The sequence below is a fragment of the Saccopteryx leptura genome, chromosome 3, assembly GCF_036850995.1.
Source record: "Saccopteryx leptura isolate mSacLep1 chromosome 3, mSacLep1_pri_phased_curated, whole genome shotgun sequence".
Classification (NCBI taxonomy): Eukaryota; Metazoa; Chordata; class Mammalia; order Chiroptera; family Emballonuridae; genus Saccopteryx; species Saccopteryx leptura.
Genome location: NC_089505.1, coordinates 358718701 through 358743641, shown reverse-complemented (window position 1 = coordinate 358743641; position 24941 = coordinate 358718701). Strand labels below are relative to the sequence as shown.

At 47.7% G+C, this 24941-nt stretch overlaps 1 protein-coding gene across 2 annotated transcripts in view; it reads right to left on the bottom strand.

Moving 5' to 3' along the window:
• FER1L6 (fer-1 like family member 6) overlaps positions 1–24941 on the bottom strand; it is a 135868-nt gene that overhangs the window by 97948 nt on the left and 12979 nt on the right. The window contains exons 2-4 of one of the 2 annotated variants that reach the window (XM_066379448.1): positions 10358–10396; positions 6552–6634; positions 2801–2921 (exon numbers count right to left, since the gene is read on the bottom strand). In XM_066379448.1, coding sequence (XP_066235545.1) covers positions 2801–2921; positions 6552–6634; positions 10358–10396 — 243 coding nt within the window. The remainder of the gene's footprint in view (positions 1–2800; positions 2922–6551; positions 6635–10357; positions 10397–24941) is intronic. The other variant, XM_066379449.1, reaches the window with a different exon arrangement.

Here is a 24941-nt window from a genome sequence, read left to right as displayed (position 1 = left end):
AAGTAAAAGAGAACTGGGGACAGTGAAATTGTCATGGGAAGAGTGCCATAGAGGTCGGAGAAGGTGAAACAGTCACGGGGAGAGTGCCATAGACGGTTGGAGAAGGTGAAATGGTCACGGGGAGAGTGCCATAGACGGTCGGAGAAGGTGACATGGTCACGGGGAGAGTGCCATAGATGTCGGAGAAGGTGAAATGGTCATGGGAAGCGTGCCATAGACGGTCGGAGAAGGTGAAATGGTCACGGGAATAGTGCCATAGACGGTTGGAGAAGGTGAAATGGTCACAGGAAGAGTGCCATAGACGGTCGGAGAAGGTGAAATTGTCACGGGAAGAGTGCCATAGACGGTCGGAGAAGGTGAAATGGTCACGGGAAGAGTGCCATAGAGGTTGGAGAAGGTGACATGGTCACGGGGAGAGTGCCATAGACGGTCAGAGAAGGTGAAATGGTCATGGGGAGAGTGCCATAGACGGTCGGAGAAGGTGAAATTGTCACGGGAAGAGTGCCATAGAGGTTGGAGAAGGTGACATGGTCACGGGGAGAGTGCCATAGATGGTCGGAGAAGGTGAAATTGTCACGGGGAGAGTGCCATAGAGGTCAGAGAAGGTGAAATGGTCACGGGAAGAGTGCCATAGATGGTCGGAGAAGGTGAAATTGTCACGGGGAGAGTGCCATAGAGGTCGGAGAAGGTGACATGGTCACGGGAAGAGTGCCATAGAGGTCGGAGAAGGTGAAATTGTCACGGGAAGAGTGCCATAGAGGTCGGAGAAGGTGACATGGTCACGGGGAGAGTGCCATAGACGGTCAGAGAAGGTGAAATGGTCACGGGGAGAGTGCCATAGACGGTCGGAGAAGGTGAAATGGTCACGGGGAAAGTGCCATAGAGGTCGGAGAAGGTGACATGGTCACGGGGAGAGTGCCATAGACGGTCAGAGAAGGTGAAATGGTCACGGGGAGAGTGCCATAGAGGTCAGAGAAGGTGAAATGGTCACGGGGAGAGTGCCATAGACGGTCGGAGAAGGTGAAATGGTCACGGGGAAAGTGCCATAGAGGTCGGAGAAGGTGACATGGTCACGGGGAGAGTGCCATAGAGGTCGGAGAAGGTGACATGGTCACGGGGAGAGTGCCATAGACGGTCAGAGAAGGTGAAATGGTCACGGGGAGAGTGCCATAGACGGTCGGAGAAGGTGAAATGGTCATGGGAAGAGTGTCATAGACGGTCGGAGAAGGTGACATGGTCACGGGGAGAGTGCCATAGACGGTCGGAGAAGGTGAAATGGTCACGGGGAGAGTGCCATAGACGGTCGGAGAAGGTGAAATGGTCACGGGGAGAGTGCCATAGACGGTCGGAGAAGGGAGAGATTGCCGCAGGCTGCGGGCGGCAACAAGGACTCCACCACAGAGCTCGAATCCCAGCTGAGCATTAGTTGGTGGGGAGACTTGCAACTGAGGGAGAATGTTCTCACCAAGGGGAAAGGAAAGGTTCACTAATCATTACTTCTCTTTTTCCTTCCATCCTCCATTCAGTGCTATTATCCTGGTGAAATAAATGGCAAGTGATTTTTTTAAAAGATATTTTCAAGTAATTGAAATTCCTTCCTATTCAGGGCTTGGGGGTGGTAGGGAAAAGGCGATACTGCAGTGAGTATGTTTGTACAAATTTCATGTCTCCTGTAAAAGGTAAACCTCGGAGATATCACCCTCTCTGATTCCCACTGGTCACCCACCCTCTCTGCCCCTGACACACATACACTGCCTCCCTGTCATAGCCTCGTGATAACAACTCGGGATCCGCCACACAGGGAAGCACTAATCCCCTTTGAGAAAAAGGATGGGCTGGCATGTGGGATCATTGTGAATAAGAAATTGACATAAAAAAAATATGGCAGACTGAATGCATTGAGAGTTCCAGTTATTGGCTCCCTGGCGTCCATGCTCTTTGCCCTGTAACGCAGTCTTCTCAAACTGATGTGGGCTGGTCCTGTGATTTACACTGGCCAATAGAATACAGCAGAAATGACTTACCAATTTTACAGTGAGGCTTCAAGAGACCTCTCTCAGAATACTGAACACCACCATTGGAAGAAGCTCAGACTACCCTGTGGGAAGATCTGATCCCATATGGAGGAAAGCCCAGTGGTCTCAGCTGAAGCAAACCCAGACCAGCCTACCACCAGCCAGCCCTCACACTAAAACCAGCAGAGCTGCCGAATGACCACAGATACATAGTGACATATCTGTGCCTACCTGTCCCCAGTAAAACTACCCAACTAATTCATAGATTCACGAGCAATCATAAATGCTGGTTATATTATATTAAACCACTGAATTTGGGGGTTATTTAGTAAACATCAATAGCTAACTGATACCACAAATCGCATGCAGAAGGCCAATGTGTTCTGACTTTTTGTTGAGTTGTATAAATACCACCCTTTCATTTGGGACAGACATAAAGCTAAGATATCTAGCGTATTGATGAATTAAAGAGCAGCAAATCTGTCTACCATTGCCATTGTCATTCCTGAACTGTAAGGGGCATGGGGACCTCAACTCAAGGGGTTTAGGAATGGCAGCTGGTAGAGCCAGGACTCCAGCCTGCTGAAGGCTGGCCCAGGTCAGGGGCCGGCACTGGCACAGAGAAAGCTGGACAGGAAGGTACAGCACTCGGTATCCCTTGGACCTTAGGCTCCTTCTGACAGCGACTAGGTGCTCTTCCCTGTCCCCCAGAGCCCTCAGGGGTACCTGGGCCGGGGGGGGGGTGCTCAACAAAGGTGGGCTTACTGCCCCTATCCACACTGTACCTTCTCTTTGGGGGGGCTGAGAGGACAGGCGTGACGGACGTATCGTCATAAGTGAAATCTCCTCCTGGTCCTTCCTCGTGAGAAGGGCCCTCCTGCGGTGCTTCTGCTTCACCTTGAACATCTGGAGAAGCAAACAAAGGAAGGGCACCCTGTTAAACACACACACAGTGGTGAGCGGAGCCTCTGCTGTGTCCAGCACCGTGCTGAGGGCTACAAGGAAACCAGGAGACAGTCCTTGCCAGCGTGAAACTGAACACATTGTTGACAGAAAGCCAGACACAGATCTTAATTTTGCAAAACAATATGAGTACAATATATGTAAATGCATTGCATTATGGAAAGAAAACTGCATTATGAATTTCAAGACACACTTTCAAGTCATAGCCTTGCCACAGTGGGAATTAGACAAGTAATTTATTCTTTCTAGACCTCATTAGCAACATTTCATGTCCATGAGAATCCCCTGGGAAACTGTAAAAGTGCAGACTGAGTCAGTAGGTCTGGGGTTTCGAACAGCAAGGTCACTGGTAAGGTCGGTCTTGTGTCTGCGGGCCAAATTTGAGCAGCAAGGTGATGTAGGTTGAATAACGTTCCCCAAAGATATCGGGTCTTGGTCTGAAACCTATAAATGTGACCTTATTTGGAAAAGGGGTCTTTGCAGATGAGGACATTATCCTGGATTACACAGGTGGGTCCTAATTGCAATTATACGTATCCTTAGAAGAGAGAGGCAGAGGGACAGAAGGAAAAATGCAATGTGATTGTAAGGCAGAGATTGGACAGATGTTACCACAAAGCAAACAGTGCAGCTGCCACCAGATGCTGGAAGAAGCCAGAAACAGGTTCTCTTAAAGCAGTGCCCACATCTTGATTTGGCCCAGTGGTATTAATGGTGGGCTTGTGGTCTCCATTACCACGGGGGAATAGAGCCACCCAGTTTGTGGTGTTTGTTATAGAAGCCATAGGAAACTAATACACTTGCATTATGGAAATTTCCATGAATAGATACCAAACATATTCTTTAGTCTCCTCTCCACCATACCAGAAGGATTCTGATTTTATTTATCGGGGAAGTTGCCTGGATGTCAAAATTGTTTTAATCCCCAGGTCTTTCTACTGTGCAGCAAATCCTGAGAAGCACCTCTCAACCAGGTTTTTGGCAAAAACTAAAGGGTGAGTGGAACACCCCTACACACACAGCCTGCGTGGTGTAGTTCAAAGTCCTAATTCCAAAAGGTTTGGTCTCGAATCCCAGCTCTGCCACTTCTGACTCTAAGATCTGAGGCAAGTAACTTAACTTCTTTCAGCCCTGTTTTCTTCATCTATAAAGCAAGGCACACGAGTGTCACCTACCCCACGGGGCTTTTAGGGAAATGAAACAAAGCCCTTAGCACCATCCCCGCCAGCTACATGGTACATATTCATTGTGTGGATTTCAAGTCAGGTCACTTGGGTAAGTCACCAGAATTTCTTGACATTTTTTCCCCTTGCCTAGTAAATGAAAAGATTAGAGGGAGGGATAAAAGTGGTTTTAAAGCTTTTAAAAGCAACCCTTTCATCGATGTAATTTTATACCAAACTTCCATATATAAACAAGTCCACTTCTAATTGAGCTGCTCCATGCGCCCTGGGGTGAAATTCCAGGCAGAGAGCACAGCACCGGACTCTCAGCTGACTTTCCATTGCTGCCTGTTGAGCAGATGAATGATGGGAGATAACTAACAGAGGAGTGAAGATCACTAAAATTTTAGGAGGAATTTTAAGGCACTGACAGCATGCCTTAAAATATACAGCTATAAGAGCCACAGTCTTTGAGAATCTCGAAATGTTTCACTCAGAAAAGTCTTCACTTCCCAGGCCAGGCCATGAGGGAAAGACCAATGTGTACTCAGTTCCATGGCTTTGTTTTGCCAGTGTCCCCGAGGGTGGCCCGGCTAGCAGGATGGGTGCTATTTACTTTCCAGGAGGGGCCAGAGTCTCCCTGCCCTGTTTGCTTTGTGGGCTGAAGACTAATTAGAATGGGTCATGGGAGACAGCTCCCTCTGAAACACCCACGGTTGACCTGCCCTGAGTCTCTGCCAGCATGGGGAGGGCTCCTATCTGGAGGAAGACCCGTGGGGTGGGAAAGCCCAGCTCTGCTGTGAGACTGACCTAGGCTCAGGAGCCAGCTTCTTCACTTATTGGCTGTGTGACTTTGGGCAAGCCTCTCACCCTCTCTGAACCTCTGTTTAAAACAGGGGCAAAGAAATCTAAATTTTAGAGTAACAAATGATGCAAGTCAAGTAGAAAGTATCAGGGACTTATTAAATGTGTCTTTTGTATTATTATTTTTCATAATGTCCTTTAAGGAAGGGACTGTGCCATATTCAAGCATCGGTCCCCAGGACCTACCACGGTGCTGTAATTTCAAGGACACCAGGAAAGACCCCAAGCCTTTTCTACCTACTCCCTGATACCTTTAATGTGGCTGAATAGACAAGGACTTCTAGGAACCTTTAAGTCTTGTCCCCACTTACGACATCATGCCTCTCCCATCCCCTCCTAGGTGCCCCTGACTCGTTATTTTCAACACTACAGAATGAACACCTTTTGCATTATTTGACTGTATGATTAGGTTTGACCTGAGACAAGGAGTGGGACAGGTGGGGTCAAAGGTTACAGGTGTCCTATAGCCGACAGCAGCGAAGGGTGAAGACGAGACAGTGATAAAACACAAAGCAGACCTACTGCACCATTTGGGGCCCACAAAGCTTGAACTGGCTGCTGTCCGGGCCACCCAGCAGGAGTCTCCCGGGGACCACCCCAGACCTGTCCAATGGGAGCGGTTGTTCCTATTTGATTCAATAGACATGAATGTCAACCGGATACTGGCCCAGCCTCTGCTAGCCCAGCTCACCCTGTGACTCAGGCTTTGTCTCCCGGAGAAGGACGTCACCCCTTCTCAGGGCAGAGAGACAGACAGTCTGGATTGACCTCCCACCCCCACTGCATCCTGGCTCTGTGCCTGTCACGGAGGGCGGGCTTCCTGGGTCTAGGCAGCCACACGGGGTCTTGTGATAAAAAAGAACCGTGTTGACCTTGCCTTGATGCTCTGTTGTCGCCATCTAGAAATTCTCACTAATTCATTAACAATGGCGTTGCGTTTAGTTTCCCCCTGACCTGCAGACTCCTGCAGCTCGCCTTCCCCACACGTCACTCTCTCTGCACCTCAGTACCCTCCTCTGTAAAACTAGGGCGGAAACACCTGCTGGGAAGATGATGGAGGGGCTGAATGAAACACTACATGCAAAACCTCCCCCAGAGCAGCCTCTATGCTCACTATTATTTTCAAAGCCATACTTGATCCTCCAGAGGGCCATGCGAGGCCAACCCAGCCACCCATGTCACATCCATTTGACAAAGGGAGAAACTGAGGCTCAGGGCTGCTGAGTGACTTATCCTGGGCCACAGAGCAAATCCGAACAGACATAGGAGCTTGAATCCAGTTGCTGCTTCTCCATGGGTCCCCGTCCACAGCCCAGCAGGTCCGCCCACACCTGTGTGGTCCAGCGACCAGTTGGCCAGCTATCCGGGGATGGACTGCCTTGGGCCCACACCTGCAATCGGCAGGGTCTGGAGACCCAGCGGGCAGCACGCTGCCTGCCTCGCTCCTTGGAGAGGGAACACCATTCTCAGTCACGGAGGGGAGAGGTCCACTCTGTGAGACCCCAGGCCCCAGGGTGGCGGTCAGCAACTCCCACAAAAGCCTCACCTTGGGCAGCCTTGTTGGCTAGGATTAACCCCTTCTCTGCTTTGTTCTTCTTTTTCTTCAGCTTCAACCCAAACATCCCCTTTCTGCAAAGAAGAAGACAAACTTAAACACAGTCACAGCAACTTGAGTCATTCGGATATGTTAGTTGAAAATAAATGCACACGCACACACTGAGTTCTCCTGGAAGCCAACCAACCTCCTCATCTACCCAGGATGGCGATCAAAAGACAAGTGTCAGGATGATTCACCAAGGGACCCAGACAGCTCTACTAACACAGACACCACAAAAAAACCCACCAGAACAGGAATCATAAAACTAAGAAAAGATAAAAGAAAGAAATCGATTAAGTCCACCTACAAGCATACTTAAATGAGGCATAATGATAATACTAACAGCACTAGCTGGTATTTCTCCAATTCTCCACATACCCGTGCCATGCACACAAAACAAATGACATTTAATCGTGATGTCAATATTCATCTTACAGGTGAGGACCCAAGGCCCAGAGAGGGTAGGTAATCTTTCTAAGGTCACACAGCTCCTAAGCGCCTGAGGTGCCGCTGGAACGCATGGCTATCTGATTTCAGAGCTCTAACCATGGATGGCCTGGAGCCTGTCGGTTTCCCTGAGCAGCATGAACACCCTCCCCAGAGCCAGGCTCTCAGACCATTTCCAAGGTCAAGAGGCCCTGGAACTCACCGAGGCCACACCAGAAGTACACGGCTAAGCTGACACATGGTGACTCGAATGCCAGCTGCTATTATTGTTGCTATTATGAGCCCTGAGCGGGAAGCCCTTTGGGGGTCTTTTTCCCATCCCTGGAAAAGGCCCTAGTCCGCTGTCTCTAACAGCCAGTAGGAGCACCCCCAACACTCCACTGGCTTCCGAGAGACTGGGGAGCAGCCGGCCCTGTGTGGAAGAAGGGAGAGTCATGGTTCAGGGGTACGTCCTGGTCTGGAGCCAGGCAGGCTTGGGCAGCCAGGGAGGATGGGCACAGAGGAACAAGGACAGCCTCGGAGGAGGCCGAGAGAGCAGCAGAGGCTCAGACCCTCTGCGGGAGTTTCTGCAGTCCGGGAGCAGCGGGGGAAAAGCGCAGGGTCACCGGAGTCCTCTGCTTTGCTTACACATTTAGGACTTAGGAGGGGCCGAAGGCAGAGGCTGAGATCAGGGACTCCACAGTCAGACTGCATGGATTCTAAGCCCAGCACTATCTTTGCAACCTTGAACAGGTCACTCACCGTCTACACGTCAGGGTCCTCACGTGTAAAATGAGGTAATGGATGTAAAGCTTTTAGTGTGGTTACTGGGACATACTGGTTGGTCAATAAACACAAGTTATTCTTGTTATTATTATAAAGATTAGGATCAGGACCAATGAGCAGAAGTTCCTGGGAGACACACGTCTGCTTATTTTTATTAACTTCTTTGTTTATTTATTCTGCTTACGTTCTGCCTTGATCCCGGTGAGCAATTAAAGATCTCTCTACAATGGCACTGTCTGAAGAGTGAAATGGACTGACTAGGTTGGGAGTGAGTTCCCTGTTCCTGGAGGTATGCAAGCAGAAGCCCGAGGACCACTGGTAAAGGATATCGTGAAGAGGACAAACATCAGAAAGGGGTACCCCAGGGGTCCTTTGAGACCATCAGATACAGTAGGATGGAAAAAACGGGCTCTTGAACCACCCAGACATGGATTGAGTGAGCAAGTCACGACCTCCCTGAACCTCAGTCTCCCACGGGCACAACAGAGATAATAGAGAAGCACCTACTCTATAGGACTGATGTGAGAACAAAATGAGATGAAGGAAGCAGAGCACCCAGAACAATGCCTGGTATACCGATTGTGCTAAAAAATAAAAAAAATTAGCAAAAAAATTTACCTTTCTCAGAGGTAGCATTTTTTCCCCTTTGATTTGCCATCATCCTGTGATAAGAACATTAATCTGAGTCTCCCTGGAATGTCAGGAGAACACACAGAAGGGGGATTCCTTTTGTCTAAAATTTCTAAAAGGAAGCTTCCAGTAATAGTTCTTGGTATCCTGTATTCCAGGGGTCCCCAAACTACGGCCCACGGGCCGCATGCAGCTCCCTGAGGCCATTTATCCGGCCCCCATCGCACTTCCAGAAGAGGCACCTCTTTCATTGGTGGTCAGTGAGAGGAGCATAGTTCCCATTGAAATACTGGTCAGTTTGTTGATATAAATTTACTTGTTCTTTATTTTAAATATTGTATTTGTTCCCGTTTTGTTTTTTTACTTTAAAATAAGATATGTGCAGTGTGTATAGGGATTTGTTTATAGTTTTTTTTTATAGTCTGGCCCTCCAACGGTCTGAGGGACAGTGAACTGGCCCCCTGTGTAAAAAGTTTGGGGACCCCTGCTGTATTCAAAGGAGAGTTACCAAGCAGAGGGCCCGCGGCCAGTGCCCCGCAAACCCTGCACTGCCGCTGTGGTCCCCGAGGGCAAACTACCAGGGTCATTCTACAGAGGCGGAATCTGCTCTTCCTGGGGACGAGCCAGCGGTCTCCGCAGACAGCTTGACAAGGCTGAGTTACTTCCATTCTCAAGCAGGAAGTTGCTTCTAATAAATGACAGTATCTGCCAGAGGGAGACATAAGTTTCCTTTCGGAACATCTTTATAATCAATGGCCTCAGCCTTCTGAACCTCCCATTGGGCAGCCGGTGACTGAGGCTTTGGGGCATGCCCGAAGTTGCCATGGCGGCAGACGTGGGAGAGGGGTCCCACCTCTTAGAGACAGGCACTCCTGCCCCACTGAAACCAAGAGTTTGGCCCTGCTGTTCACTAGGGGTAATCAAGAAGCTTAAAAGATACAGATGTCAGGAGTCACTTTCAGAGATTCTTTAACTGGAGACCAGTGCTGAGAGGTCCAAGCTAGGCACAGTGCAGGCCCGCTGCAGAAGAAACCGGACAAATCCTTCAGATTTGCTCGAAGGATTTACAAGCAGCTCAGCTGTCTTGGGTGGGTTGATGTTTGTTTCACAAACACACAAGGTCGTTTGCCCGACCTCCTTGGTCAGTCATCAAGGGTACTCCCAGCCGGACTCCCAGCATGAGAAGCCTTCTCGATGAAAACCGATGTCTCCTCCTCCACCCCATGACATCCACAGTAGAGAGGACACAGAGCTCGCCAGCCCAGAACGCACGTGCCCCTGGCATGTTGGGCAGTACAGAGCAAACAGGTGACACAAGGCTCAGCTCAGGGGCCAGCCTCCGTCCGCTCCTTAGCACTAGAATTTGGGGCTGGATGCTTAACCCGGTCGAGCCTGTTTCAGTCACAGGTAATACAAAGACTTTTCTTACCCAATTCACAGAGAGACGTTAAAGTAGGAAACAATGCTTGTAAAATGCAAAGCATGCTGCAAATCACTGCAATGTTGATGTCAAGGAAATGGGCTAGAATATTTCCCTGAATGCGTGTGAATTTTTTTGTAACGTATTGAATTTGCCATGTGCCGGGAACACCATTCGACACACATTATCTCCTAGGATTCCCACCACATATCACCACCAGGCAGAGGCTATCATTATCCGTCGGTATAAATGAGAGGTTGTCAGGGCGCCTCCGGCCCATATGTTGGGATTGAGCTAGTACACCAGGAAGACTTACCTGGTAAGTCTCCAGGGCAGCGGCCATCACCCCCCCTCCCTCCAGTCGGCCCAGGGGACCAGCATGGCAACCCTCCCACTTCACAAAACGGTGGGGCCTCTGGTTTGGATCGACTGAATCTCCTCCCAGGGCCACCCCAAGAAGAGTCAAGAAACACACAGGAAGCCCCATACCAACCTGGTCTCCTCGGGTTGAAAGCTACCATGACTCCGATATCTGTATCCAAACAATAAGAATATGAAACAGCACACGTGTTAGACTTGCTTCAGCACATCTGTCCGAGGTGGTGACACTCCTCGTTGGAACCCAGGGCCCTCACTGCTGGGGGTAGGAGGGCAGCCAGCCTGGGCCATGGAAAGAGGAGCTAGCTAACTGGAGTGTGGGTCCCCTCTACACACCTTCTAACTATGTCACCGGGGCTGGCCATGGGACTTCTCTGAGCTCCGGGCTCCTCCTCTACAAAGTGGCAATACAGTTAACTCTGCTTTTCTCACTGGGACGTTATGTACCAGACTTCACTGAACCCTCGTGCTGAATTGGTAAGAGCCCTACAGATTGCTAATTTAATGTCATGTCCATAGCTCAGGGAGCCAGCGTGAGGAAATGTCTCACAAGCAGGGTCTCCGCATGGTTTTCTCGTCACCAGATTCCCCTACTGGGCTCACCTTTTCCACCTTCATGGGGAATAGAAGCCGCTCAGGCTAAGGGACAAAGCACTGTGCTAACTGTGCAGCGGGTGTGAGCAGTCCTGGCCCCACGCCTCTCCTCCCCACCTGGGGGGACACAGGACACGGGTGACCTGTGCACCTCACCCTCGAATCCCAGAGGCATCAACCCCAGAACTCTGAAACATTCTTTGGCCAATTTGTGAATCTATTCATGTGAACATTCTCATAACCTTTTAAAAATGTATGTTTAATTATATATTTAATAAAATTCCTTTATCCAAAAAATAAATTTGCATATAGCAGGTCTATTCTAAGAACTAAGCAAAACAAAGCTTTACCACCATTCTGAGGTTATTTAAAGAGCCTGGGATAATTTCCTGGGTACCTTCTGGTGCTTCTTGGAAATATCCCATCTGTGTATTTATCTTACTTCTAAGACTGGGGTATAGTCATTAAAGGCAAACCACCAAGCATAGAAACAGCTATAATGTGGGTTTTGACAGCTTGTTAAAATAGAGGTCTGTGTGATATCCTGCCTTTGTCAAGACTCTGAAACTTTATTTGCTCTTGCCCTGTGATCTCCTTATCACAACTTACCTGTTCGATAACCTATTTCTTTAGGAAAATGATGCTTAACTTGGGCTGCACGTCAGACTCATATAGGGGAGCTTTCAAAAACTGTTTTGTCTGACCGGGCGGTGGTGCAGTGGATAGAGCTTTGGACTGGGATGCGGAAGACCCAGGTTCAAGACTCTGAGGTTGCCAGCTTGAGTGAGGGCTCACCTGGTTTGAGCAAAAGCTCACCAGCTTGAGCCCAAGGTCCCTGGCTCAAGCAAGGGGTTACTCGGTCTGCTGAAGGCCCGTGATCAAGGCACATATGAGAAAGCAATCAATGAACAACTAAGGTCTCGCAATGAAAAACTGATAATTGATTGATGCTTCTCATCTCTCCGTTCCTGTCTGTCTGTCCCTATCTATCCCTCTCTCTGACTCTCTCTCTGTCGCTGTAAAAAAAAACAAACTGTTTCCCACGCCATGGCCAGGCCTCGCCCCAGAGTCTGGTTTCAGTGGTCAGCCGTGGGGCTGAGACCCGGTAGCTTTTAACGTTCCTGAGGCGATTCTAATATGCATAAGGGTTAGTAACCAGCACCAATGTGCTGCTTTCTCAAAGAAAAGGTTTATATTTTTCAAAGAAAGTTCAAAAGATAATTTTATAAACAAAAAAAAAATGAAATTTAGTAAATTCAGCATCCTTGTAGGCTATATTTGAGTAGGCTGAATGACTTTTATTGTCTAACCCCCACTTGTCTTCCATTTAAAATCCCCATCTCAGCAAAGAGCCCATAGAATTGGTTGGCTTTTCTACTTACGCAGAGAATCAGCCTGACCTGGGAGAAACTGAGTCCAAAGTGTCCCAGGCAGTGGCCTGAGTGGACGGGGCCCTGACCCCCAGTCTTACAGGAACCGGTCTGTTCTTGCCCACCGCAATCTGGAGTGTGCCACCTCACTGAGGCGAGGGGGTGTTTCTCCACGAGGTCCTCCTTTTGCACATTCCTGCCCCACTGGCCATCGTAATAAGATTCAAATGTTACCAACTCCACCAACTCAACAGACTATCCTTGGGCACCCTGACATTTCACCGAAGAGAGTCAGCTGAGCCTGGGAAACGCACCCCCGAGGATGCTAAGGAATCCCTCCTCCTGTGGTCTCTGAACTGGGATGTCTCAGGGGTAAATCAGAGCCACAGCGTGTAAGGCCGGCCCGGGTTAAGCCAGTCCTTCAAGATCTCTGTCAAATGTTCGAAGGCCAGGTAGAGGGGTGGCTCTGCAGTGGGACTGCCCCGGGAAGTGGGGACGTTTTCCTCACGTGCGTCTCACCCACCCTGCAGCGCACTGAAAGTGCCCACTAGGGACGCCATCTTCCAGGGGCTAGGGTCCCTTTGCAGCCTCTGGTCACTGGCCTCTACCCTCTCCTGCTCCTCCTCCCCCATAGCTGAGATCAGCACATGACCAGGTCGGTTAGGGTGCCAGGAAAACAGAGAAATAATATTGGCAGGTGGTACCGAAGACTCCGTGCAATCAGGGTTGCTCGATCCTTCTGAGCCCGTAACAAAATGTCCATTTTTCCTATTCCATCCTCTTTATAGCCATGCTCATCAGAGCCCTGATCTCGGTTCTCTTAACAACAGAAGAATCAACCGTTAAGCCAAAGACAGACGGCGGGCAGATTCCCAGCATTTGGAACGAGCAACTCTCTCTCCCCATGCTCCAGCATAAACAAGTCTTCAAACTGCCCCCTCCCCCGTGTTTCTACACTTTCTGCTTTTCTTTACTCCCCATACCTTTCTCTTCCCGTATATTCACGGGTCGTCTTTTGGCAGAATAATAAGAGCATGGAACCCCCTTGGTTGACACTCATCTTGAGTCAGATTAAAGCCCAAAGTTCCTATTCCCATGTGGTCTTCCCTCCTTTGGGTCTACCTTCCCACAGAACATCCGTATTCTGCTTTCTGCCCCTACTCCCAAGTGGAAGGAAGCCTCGGAGGCGGACGTCTCCTCCCTGCGGCTGGGTGGTGAGTCCATCTGCTTCACAGTGAAGCATTTAAAAACCAATCTGGACTCCAGTCCACACACCTTCCTCCCGTCTAGCTTTGCCAGCAGTAAAGGTGACATTTTGCTCTCTATTTCTCAGTGGGTTTTGAACATAAAGGGGGGAAAGAAAAGTGTATGCTTATAGCCTTAGGGATGCCAATATAGGATTGATTTTGTTACAAACGAGAACCATTAAACTCCCTAATAGGTCAAAAGAAAGTCTAATGAAATTTCATCTAAACTTCATTTTTTGGTGTCATGGATATTGAAGACAGGTTTTGTGTGAAATTAAATTAAGTAATTAGCCTTGCTATTATATGTTCTCTGAGCCTTTAATATGCTGATGTTCACTGTGACTCTAGAAGAAGGTAATATGGTATTCATATTTTTCCAAATTAATTTGATCCCACCTTTATCACAAAATATCAAATATCTTAACACTTTTGGGGATACCCAGAGAAAGAGGACCTTGGCAACTTTTAGTGAGCTTTTCTCTTTTAAAACTTTATGAGGTGATCAGTGATTAAGTAAGAGCCACCAAGGTATAGAGATCCCAGGACATGTCCCCGTATTCTGGTTTAATTCCTCCTCTGCATCCATATGGCTCCTGTTCTAGTTCGGGAACTAACTGGTCTTTCTGTGTCCAGCCTCTCTCCTTCCTGCAAACTAGTCTCCTGTCTACAGACATCTGTAGACTAGAAAAGCAGATAAATTCCTTAATATAATTTTTTTAAAAACTACAAAAACCCTAAAGTTAATATCACACCAATAGTAAATATTGAAAGACTTCTTCCTAAGATTAAAAAATAAATGAGATAAGGATGTTCACTATCACACTTACTCAACGCGCTCCCAGTTCAATAAAATTTGACTATTTGAATTAATAAGGGAATTTATCAGGGCATCAAGGCACAAGATCAACATACAAAATTCAACTGTACCTCTCTATACTAAAAGCAAAGATTTATAAAGTAAAATTGTAAATAAACAGTATATAATAGCATCAAAAATTCAAAAATTTAAGAATAAGTCTAAAAAATATGAGCAAGACCTTTACACTGGAAATTAGAAAATAAGATAAAAAAATGGAGTGATATTCCATGCTCATGAATGAGAAAATATAATGTTGGGACAATGTCAAACTTCCCCAGTTTGATTTAGAGATTACTATTTACTATATCTACTTCCTAAAAATTTTCAAGTCAGACATTTATGATTTGTGTATGTATGTTCTGTGTATATGTCATGATTCAACAAAATGTTTAATTTTTTTTAAAGGATAGATTCTGAAATTCAAAAACCCGACTTTGAGCATCAGCTCAGCCACCTGCTGATTATGTAACCTTGAGCAAATCCTTATCCTTTCTGCACCTCAGTTTCTTCATCTGTAAAATGGAAGATAAATAATGTCTCTCTTAGAGGGCTGTCATGAAGATCTATTTGGAAACACTAAAGTGCTATATCATATACATGTTACTTAAATGGAAAAAAAGGTCAACATTCTCTTATGTTCTGTGGGGCTCCCCACAATACAGCTTCAGGCCACCTGTCCAGCACTTGACTCTCCAAACACTGTACTCTTTCCCAATAGACAGCTCCTCCTGAATCCATTGGGTTTTTGCCCGTGAACTTATCTGAGTTCCACCCCAGGCCCTCCATTAAAGGTGACTTCTCCTATCCCGGCCTGTCAACACCCAAATCTATATTCTAGGCCCAACTCAGCTACTCTCTTTTTATGTGATGGGTTCTCCAGTTTTTCAAGGAGAAACAAGTCACTCATTCTCCTGGATTCCACTAGCACTTTGTTCTTATGTCTACTGTAGCATTTATCACATGGACCATAACAGGCTAAAATAATCATTCTCCTTTACTAGATGCTGAGTTTCTGAAGGCAGTAACCATGCCTATTTACATCCAGACCTTCAGTATCCAGTATAATGCCTGGCACACAATAGGATTCAATGACTACTGGACAGATGGATAAACAGATGGTCAAACAGACAAAACAGACAATGACTATTGGACACACAAATAGATGGATGGACAGATAGACAATGACTATTGAACACATGGATAGATAAACAATGACTATTGGACTCGGATAGATAGATGGACAGATAGACAATGACTATTGGACACACAGATAGATGGATGGGCAGATAGAGCATTCACATAGAAAGAACCACAAGAATTCACTGGAAATTCTTTGGCTCTCTTAAAAAATGTATCACAGCAGACAGAAAAGAGTTAAGACTGAGAGCATAGTGAGAGAAGAGAATAGTCTAAAACATCAGCTGCTAAGCCTTGACCTAATAGCTACCTTGGAGCTGTAAGGAAAGAGGAAATTATTCTCTCTGGAGCCTGAGAGACCATGTGTTCTCTGTTAAATGGTGCATCAGCTCTGGCTGTCACCCAGACTCGGTCTCCATCCATTCCTTAAAATTACATCCTTATCTATTGCATCCTCCTTTTTCTTTCTCTTTATCATGTCTGACCACTTTTTACTGGTCGGTTATTTCTCTACCATCAGTCCCTTAGGTGGTGATTCAACAAAAGTATATAAATCCTATTTATGTCCCAGCACACACAGGCCTGGTGAGAAGAGATAAATCTAATAGGGTCCTTAGCCTTAGAGGTGCTCATGGTGTGGATGGCCTGTTATAAGCCCAGAAGAGCAATGTTATCATGGGCAGGTACAAAGTGCTTTTGGAGAATGGAGGAAAGAAGGACTGAGTGGGCCAAGAAGAGCCATGGAAGGCATCCAGAGGAAGTGATACCATAGTTTGATCTTAGAAAAGGAGTAAGATCCCGAAGTAGAGAAGAGATGGGTGGAAAGGAGGAACATGTATCCAGTACCTACTATGTGTCCTTTACATGCGATCATTTATTGAATGACCACAACAACCTTGAGTGAAGACAATATTAGTCTCTGTTTAAAGAGAAGAAATTGACTTAGAGAGATTAAGTCACAATATGGACTGAATAGTTGTGTCCTCCCAAAACCATACATTGAAGTCCTAATCGCCCAATGTTATGGTATTTAAAGGTGAAAACTCTGGGAGGTAATCGGGTTTGGATGAGATCGTGGAGGTGGAGCCCTCCCAGTGGGATTGGTGTCTCTATAAGAGAATAAAAGGATGGGTTCTCTCTCCCCCCCCCCCCGCCCCCCATGCAGTGTGATTTCATCAGACTGTCATCAGATGCATCTCTCATCACACTGGGTCTGCAGGTAACTTGGACTTCACAGCCTCCAGAACTGTGAGAATAGGAATGTATTGTTTAAGTTACCGAATCTCTGGTATTGTTGTTATAGCAGCCCAGAATGACTAAGACGGGCCATCTGTGGATGTAGACAGAGTTCAGTCTGGGTAAGCAGACAAGGTGAACAGTGCATACATAGATATTCAAGAAAACTCCCTTTGAATACCTGACAATATTAAGAGCCTTCCTTCCCAAGAATTGAAAATCCCAACAAGCTGCTTATACTGAGAGATGCAGAACCAGATCTGAGAAAATAAGCCCTCTGGCTACAGTAGACAACTTAGTCACTTAGTGCCCTGTTCCAGTAGGTGCTTCTTCCACGCCTGTCAGGCTTCTCTGAGTCTCTGAACCGAGACAGCAAGATAAACCATATCATAAAAGTCCATGCATTCTGCCTAATCTTCTGGAAATTCATAACATCTTAGAATTGGAAGTTCTTTAAAATCATCCATTGTTCCATCTGATTGAATTCCTTTACATCTATCTCCATTACCTCCAACCTATTCCATGACTTGACTATCTCTGGGGATGACGAATCACTACCTTCCCAACTGCCCAACTATCTTAGTCACAACTTTTTTTCAACAAAAAGTTTCAGGCGTAACTTTGGTTTGGATGTGTGACACTCAACCAAGAGAAAGCTCCAGTGTTTCAGCAGCCACCTGACAACCTAAGAGGAAAAAAACAGAGGATGTCCTTTCAGCCAGAGGCCAACAAGAGGACGCAGAGGGACAGGGAGCCTTGGAAGGGGCTTGGCGGAACTCGGGGTTGGCAGCATTTCGAACGGCACTGGGCTCTGTTCTGGAAGGTCCCCATCACGCAGCACCATGAGCGGGCAGGAGGCTCGCGCAGGCAGGAGGCTCGCGCGGGCAGGAGGCTCACACGGGCCTTCCCCATCCTGTTCTCTCCACAGGCCCCGGAGCACACCTTCTCCTGCCCAGCCCTGGAGATGGCATTTTAAAGTAACCCTCTCCACTCTGACAAGTTCTGGAAAGAGGGAACGGGGAGTGTGAGACCTGGAGGCAAGTTTAAAGCATGCAGTATAAAGTATGCCCCTCTGCGTGCCTGGAGCAAAATGTGGAGGGGAAGAGAGGAGGGAGGAGGGCCGGGGAAGTGGGTGGGAGGCAGACCACGCAGGAACTCAGGTGATGGGGAAGGGACGTAGATTTTATTTTATGAGCACTAGGAAGTCACTGCAGGGTTCAGCAGGGGTACTTCGTTCTCCCCCTGCCTAAGGATCGGAGCTTCTCTTCACAAACCATCCACTAGGGCTCAACACTCCCACCTTGGACACTCTCTCGCAGTCGGAGCTGAGTGCTCAGCCTGGTAAACGCACTAAGCTGTCAGTTATAGGTTGTCACTTGTTCCTCTAACTAGACGGGCCCAGCAAGGCCCCCCACAGCAGACGCTCCTTAAAGATGCATGGCCTGACCGGTCCCTCCTAGTTCTGCAGCTAGAAAGAGAAGAGGTCTTGGGGAAAGATGCTCTTTTTCATATCTTGACAAAGATTCTGCCCCCTTATTCCCTGGAGTACTTGGATTTCCGAGGCTGCCTGGGAAGAATAGGAGGATCTGGATGGGGCTGGGGGTCACGTGGAGGAAAGGCATGGAGGCCCTGTTGAGGTCCAGTGTTATTAGAAATATTCGGATAGGTTATGTTTGACTCTGGCTGAGGGTCCCTGGATGGAAGGAAGACAAAGGGCCGCAGTGGTAATGGAGGGACAGGGGGATGCACCACAAGTACCGGTGAGTCTAGATTGGTGGCCAGTGCCCGATACCAAGACTGGATGGTCACAGAGAAGGCCAGCACCAGGCCAGGGTGTGGCTGCCTGAGGAAGCCCTAGGACCATCCTTTATCAAGAAAGGACTCCTCTCAATAGGAATATAATTTTGAGTGACAGGAACAAAATCTATGACTATGAATGGACTGACCTTGTCTCTTTGTCCACCGTTCTTTGTGCTTCCAGAGAAACTTAAGAATATGAAGGCATAGTTTCACAAAAGGCAAGGTGAACATTCTTCTAACTTGCTGAAGTCAGTTACTCTGAATTGTAAAAGACAATGGGGCTAATCTGTAACCTAAGCTAACGAAGCAGGTCATGCCCTCATGTGGCTTGTGTGTCTGTCTCTCCCCACATTAGGTAAGATGTGACATATACATTAGTGTTTGCACAACACTAGGTGCTTATTCAGTAAAATACGTAAAACTCTGACAAGTATCTGGGCTTCTTTTTCCAAACCCTGCTTCCGCTCAACCTCTTTTCTCTAGTCAGTCTGCCATAAATAGATATGGAAATAATTTCCTATTTATGAGCTCATCTCTTTTTGATCAAAATTACATAGTTTTATTATGATTCACTCTGAACTCTTTTGTCTTAAAGGAACTAGTATAAATTCTCATTTTCCCTTGTTGCGTGTTTGGGCAGTATTTGTGGTCAACAGTCCATTGAGTTGTTAGGTAGTGAGCTCCTTGTCACTGGAGGCTAAAGGGCAAGGGCTGGCTTGTCAGAGTTTTTTTCATCATAATATTTATTTTTTGTAGTTTTTGAAGTGAGAAGCAGGGAGGCAGAAAGACTCCTACATGCGCCCAACCGGGATCCACTCGGCATGCCCACCAGGGGGCGATGCTCTGCCCATCTGGGCCATTGCTCCATTGCAACCAGAGCCATTCTAGCACCTGATTTGGAGGCCATGGAACCATCCTCAGTGCCCAGGCCAACTTTTGCTCCACTGGAGCCTTGGCTACAGGAGAGGAAGAGAGAGACAGAGAGAAAGGAGAAGGGGAAGGGTGGAGAAGCAGATGGTCACTTCTCCTTTGCGCCCTGGTCAGGAATTGAACCTGGGACTTCCACACATCAGGCCAATGCTCCACTGCTGAGCTAGCCAGCCAGGGCCTGGCTTGTCAGAGTTTTAAGGGAAGACCAAGTAGATGACAAGGTAGCCCAATATTCCTCCTCATTCTTCCCTCAACCCCTTCAACCCGAGCAGATCCATTTTATCTGTTTATATATTGAGGAGTTTGAATAATAAGTGAACTTTATAAGTTTGAAAGCCACTAATCAAGATCAACCTATTCATTCAACAGATAGGGAAATTGAAACCCAATGAAAAAGCAAGAACCAGATCAAGGATCAAGGTCGTATATCTGTTTATTGAAATAGCTGTGACTTCTGGGTGTCCGTTTATCCTGTGTGTACCCCCAGAGATGCCTGGGCGGGCGTGGACTCCTACAACACAGCCTCTCCAGACCCAGCCCGGCTCACTGATAACAGGTGCGCCCAAACCCCACTCATCCAAAAATTAACTTTTTCCTTCAACAGAGCTTTTCTTCAGAACTCATGAGCATTACATAAAATGCTCCAAGGGGTTAAATATGATAGCCTCATTACCTTTCTTTGTATGCTTAAAAAGGAAAAATCAAAAGGAAATTCATAGCTGTTAAAAGCAAGAGCAGTTCAATACCATACAAGAAAATCTATGGCATTTCAAATATAATCTGCAAACAATTTTATCTCCTTCCCATATTTGAGTTCCTTAATGACTTCTGCAACCAAGGGGAGGAAAAATCCACTTCACTCGGGCTGATTATTTCCAAGAATCAGAACTTTAATTAGTGCAGTCAAACGAAGCTCTCCAATCAGTCAAACCTTGAAATAGAACGAGGCAACTCACTGCAAGCTTCTTATCATCCATACCCCAGAAAATGATCTCAAGTGTTTTGGGGTTTTTTTTTTAATCCCCACCAGAAATTCATTGCTTCAGTTTGCCCTGATGTCCTGCACAGAAGGAAATCGATCTGAAGGCTCATCTATCCACCCATGTAATCAAACCTGACTCTGAAGGCATTTGGGAGAGGCTTGATGGAACTGCCCATCTGGAGGGGAGCCTTTTATGGAAGACCTACCGGGTCTCAGAAACAATAGCGTCCCATCGCACTCTCCCTCAGTCAACCAAGATGTTCTCCAGGGCTCTTCTCAATTTCCTCTGAATCTACTTTTTCAGCCTCAGCTCAGGGTCCAATGTGTGGTGCCCCCAACATGCAGAGGCACCCAGTTCTGTGCTTTCCTCAACTCAGAAACGCTGCAGAGACAGGGTCTAAAGTCATGCCCTGTCTGAGGCCTCAGGCTCAGGGGACTCGGTAATGATTATTCCCGACAAACAACGAGGAAGGCTTCGTTGATCCCCCATCTACTATGGCAAAATCAGAACTAGAGAGGTCTAGCTATCGACCTTACATATAAACACAAAGCATCTATACCTCTATTTGCTCAAAATCCCAATTTACACAACGGCGAGTGCCACACATGGTAAACAGAAGCAGGCACGCAGGCAAGACCCGAGGAGGTAAACAGTGACTGCATGTTCTATCTGTGAAATACACTCCTCCCCTGAGCTCTTAGGCCCATGCATGGGACCCTGACAGAAGCCCATGAGGGAAAGGAGGCTGGGGTATTTCCAAAGTATACTGGGTAAGGCACAGGCTCTAATTGTGGCCTCATAATACTACTTATAATCTGTGCGACCTGGACCAAACTATATAACCTCCTTATGCCTCCATTTTTCCATCTGTAGAATGGGTATCAAATAATACCTATCTCATAGAGTATCAAAGATGAAGTGAGTTTCTATAGGCAAAGCACTTAGAATAGCTCCTGTCAAATGAGAGAAAACAGCCACTATTATTCTTATTTTAATACAAGAAAATTGAGGCTCAGAGAAGTTAAACAACTTACTCAAAGTTACCCAGCTACAAACTGGTCACACTGGGGGTAGAGCCAGGTCTCTTGATGGCTTGCTGAATGTCCTTCCATTTAGACCACACTGGGATTGAGCCAGTCAAGTTACCCATTGTACGATCTATAACTTATTCAATATATTCATTCAATTTTTTATTTAATTATCAATCTTCAAAGTGCTCCAAGGCAGTCATAGAGGCAGCTGTCCATTAGACGTGTAGGATGGGACAGGCACTGGGCTAAAGGTTCTACGTACATATTTTTCATTTCGTCATCCCAACAACCATTGGAGAGTCGATCTCTTTCACAGCTGTGGGAGTTGAGGTCTGAAAGGTTGAGTAACCTGCTCTAAGATCACACAGCGGGAGCTGCCGTCAGACTTCCACTCTGTGCTACTCTGCAAGTGTCAATCAGAGCCACAGTTTTTCAAGCCTACTAAGGGTCAGGTACTGTGCCATTCTCACTCACCCAGAAGCTGAGCCCCGCAGTTCAGAGAAGCTGGGGGACTCGCCCACAGCCACACCGCAGCCTGTTGCTGAAGCCCAGGGTCTGTGCTCTGTGCTGTGTTTGGGGCCGCACCCATGATGGCTCAGGTCTCTAAGAACAAGAGGAAGAGCAGCACCCTCTCCCCCGCCAGGGCACCCAGCAGCCCAGCCCACGGCGGAGTGCAACTAGAATAGAGCTCAGCCACAGGAAGCAGCCATGGGCCTCACCTTGACCAGCGAGGGCCCCTGAGGGCGCCCAGAAGCACTCACTCTCACTTCTTGGGGCTGAGGCAGGTCAGCAGGGCAGGAGGTGCTGTCCAGCACCGGTCTCGGGAGGAGAAAGGCTCCTGACTAGAATGCAATGGCCCTGTGGAGTGGGTACCAGGCCACCCCATCCCGACGGGCAGCGCTCCCCAGGAAACATGTGTTTGCCAGGCAGTCCCTATCTCTGTTTGAAATTCTGTGCCCTCTGCTTGGCTTGGCTGCCAGAGTCCAAGACTCGGATCAGCAAACAGCAACAGAGCAGGTCCTGAGAGGAGGGGCCTCCAGCGTGTTTTGTTCCGAGTCAGGTGGCCACAGGTAGGTCAAGACGCAAAAGAACCCTAGCTCCAGACAGGGCCAAAGCCCTGGGGGCTTTTAGTCACCATCCAGCCATCCGACCGGGATCTTTCATCATTTTCAACACCCCCTACCCATTCACAATGCGTTTTTATTGTTCACTAAATAATAATAATAACAGTTAACATTTACTAAGCACCTTACTTGGGGCCAGTTCTAGATGCCTTTACAACTATTGTCCTATTTAAGCCCCCAGCAGCCTCAGAGGTAGGTATTGTTATTGTGCCCAATGTACAGCTGGCAAAACTGAGCCACAGAGGGCTGGATAAGCGCTGGGATTTGAACAGAGGCCGTGTGACCTCAGACAGAGGCTGTCACAGGCTCTCCAGCCTGCAGCCTCCACTGGGTGACATTTCATTGGGGCTTGTGTTCTGATGCCACTTCTGAGATATCAAGTTTATAAAGAAGATAAGTGAATAAAATAAAAAGGTACTTTAGTAGGGAGCTGAATGGTAACCTCCCCTCGAAGAAGAAGAGATATATCCACGTCTGGAAACTGTAAATGTGTTCTTATTTGGGGGGGGGGGGCTCTCTGCAGATGTAATTACATGAAAGATCTCAAGAGGAGATCATTCTGGATTATCCGAGTGGGCCTTAAATCCTGTATCAAGTGCCCTTCTGAGAAAGAGAAAAACAGAAGACGTGGAGAGGAGGTGATATGAAGACGGCAGAGACTGGAGTGGTGTGGCCACAGCCAAGGAGCACCTGGAGCCCCCAGGGGCTTGGGGGAGGCAGGAAGCAGCCTCCCCTAGAGCCTCCATGGTCCTGTCCGCACTCTGAGTTAGACTTCTGGCCTCCAGAACTGTGAGACGATCAATTTCTATTGTTTTAAGCTGCCAAGTCTGTGGTCATTCGTTCTGGCAGCCCTAGGAGATGTATACTGCCCCTTGTCACTTCCTCTTGCCCTTCTGGACATCATGGTAGGAAAGGAAGGAATGCCGGGTTCTCCCTGCTGGCGTGTCACGGGGAAGGCTGGGAGTAAGAGCCTCCGGGGGGCAGCCCCCCCACCAGAGGCAGGGGGTTGGGGAGAGGTCTTGCAGGTGAGCACTGAGCAGGTCAAACAGTAGTTCACCAGGCAGCCTCCTTCCAGACCCGCAGCTGAGTCCTCATTATCCCCACGACATGGGCCTTGGCTCAGGGGCCACAGGCACAGAGCGTGGCTCCTAGTGAGTGCATCCCTCCGCCCAATTTCGGTCATGGTAGATTTGGTCCCAATCAGAACAAAGATCATCTGAGATCATCAAGTCTCGACCTTACACATTACAGATGGAAAAAGCGACTACGAAGATGGTGGAGAGGATGGAGGTCACACAGCTCGTCATGACACTGCCAGAGCTGGAACCTTGTCTCCCGTCCCCTAACCCCGTGCCCTTTGAGGAGAACCAAACCCCCTCCCCTTGTCTGATCTGTTCTTCACAAAACAAGGGCCTGTGGGACTCGGATTCTGGGCTATTTTAAAGAAGTCAGCCCAGGGGACCTAAAGTGTTCTCTAGCTAAAGCGTAAATCCGTCCTCTTAGAACTCAAATTTAATCTAAATTAGTTTACTATAAGTGGATTTCTTCTTGTTTACAGAATGATGCTCTTACCAGGAGGCTGTGTTTGATTCAGATACAAGCACACATCATAACAACAGACTCATCTGGCTACACAGATGTTCAGTAATAAATGTTTGTTGGTTGCTCATTGCATGGGAAGACCGAGTGCACAAGCCCGCAGCCTTACTTCTCTGCCTCATCTCATGCTGTTTGCTCTCTCTGCTCTGGCCACACCGCCATCCTCGGCCCCTTGACAGGAACCCGCCCCTCGCTCTGGGTCTGTGCACTGGCTTTCTCTGTGCTTGGGATCCACATGTCCGTACACCTCTCCCTGCCCGGTTAACACTGTCCCATCCTTCAGGGTTCACTTGACACCACCTTTTCAGGAAGGCCTTCCTTGATTCCTACCTCCCAGGCTCAGTAGGACCCAAGGTTCCCAGTGCTTTTTCTTTTCATCACTGATCACAATTTGTAACTTTATTTCCTGTGACTTTTTTCATTCATGCTCACGTCCATCCTTAGACAAAAAGTTCCATTGGGGTAGGAGCTCTGTCTGGTTGATTCACCAGCACATAGTAGACACATGCAATTCATTCATTGGTTTGTTCCACAAACATTTAGTGAAAAAAATGCTGAGTTGGTGGAAGGAAATGTACAAAGAAGGAAGAGACAACACCGTCACCCCTCAGAAGAGTAGAACCAAATGGATGAGCTCCAGTCAACTCCGTAAGAAATGTCCTGGTCATAAATCACTTTCACTACTTCATGTCCCCTCTTCCCTGGGCTTGCCCCTTACCTCTGTAGCCCTGACTAGTAACTTTCAAAGGGGGAGGGAAGGAACAAGTTGGTAAAACTCAAAGTTGTCAT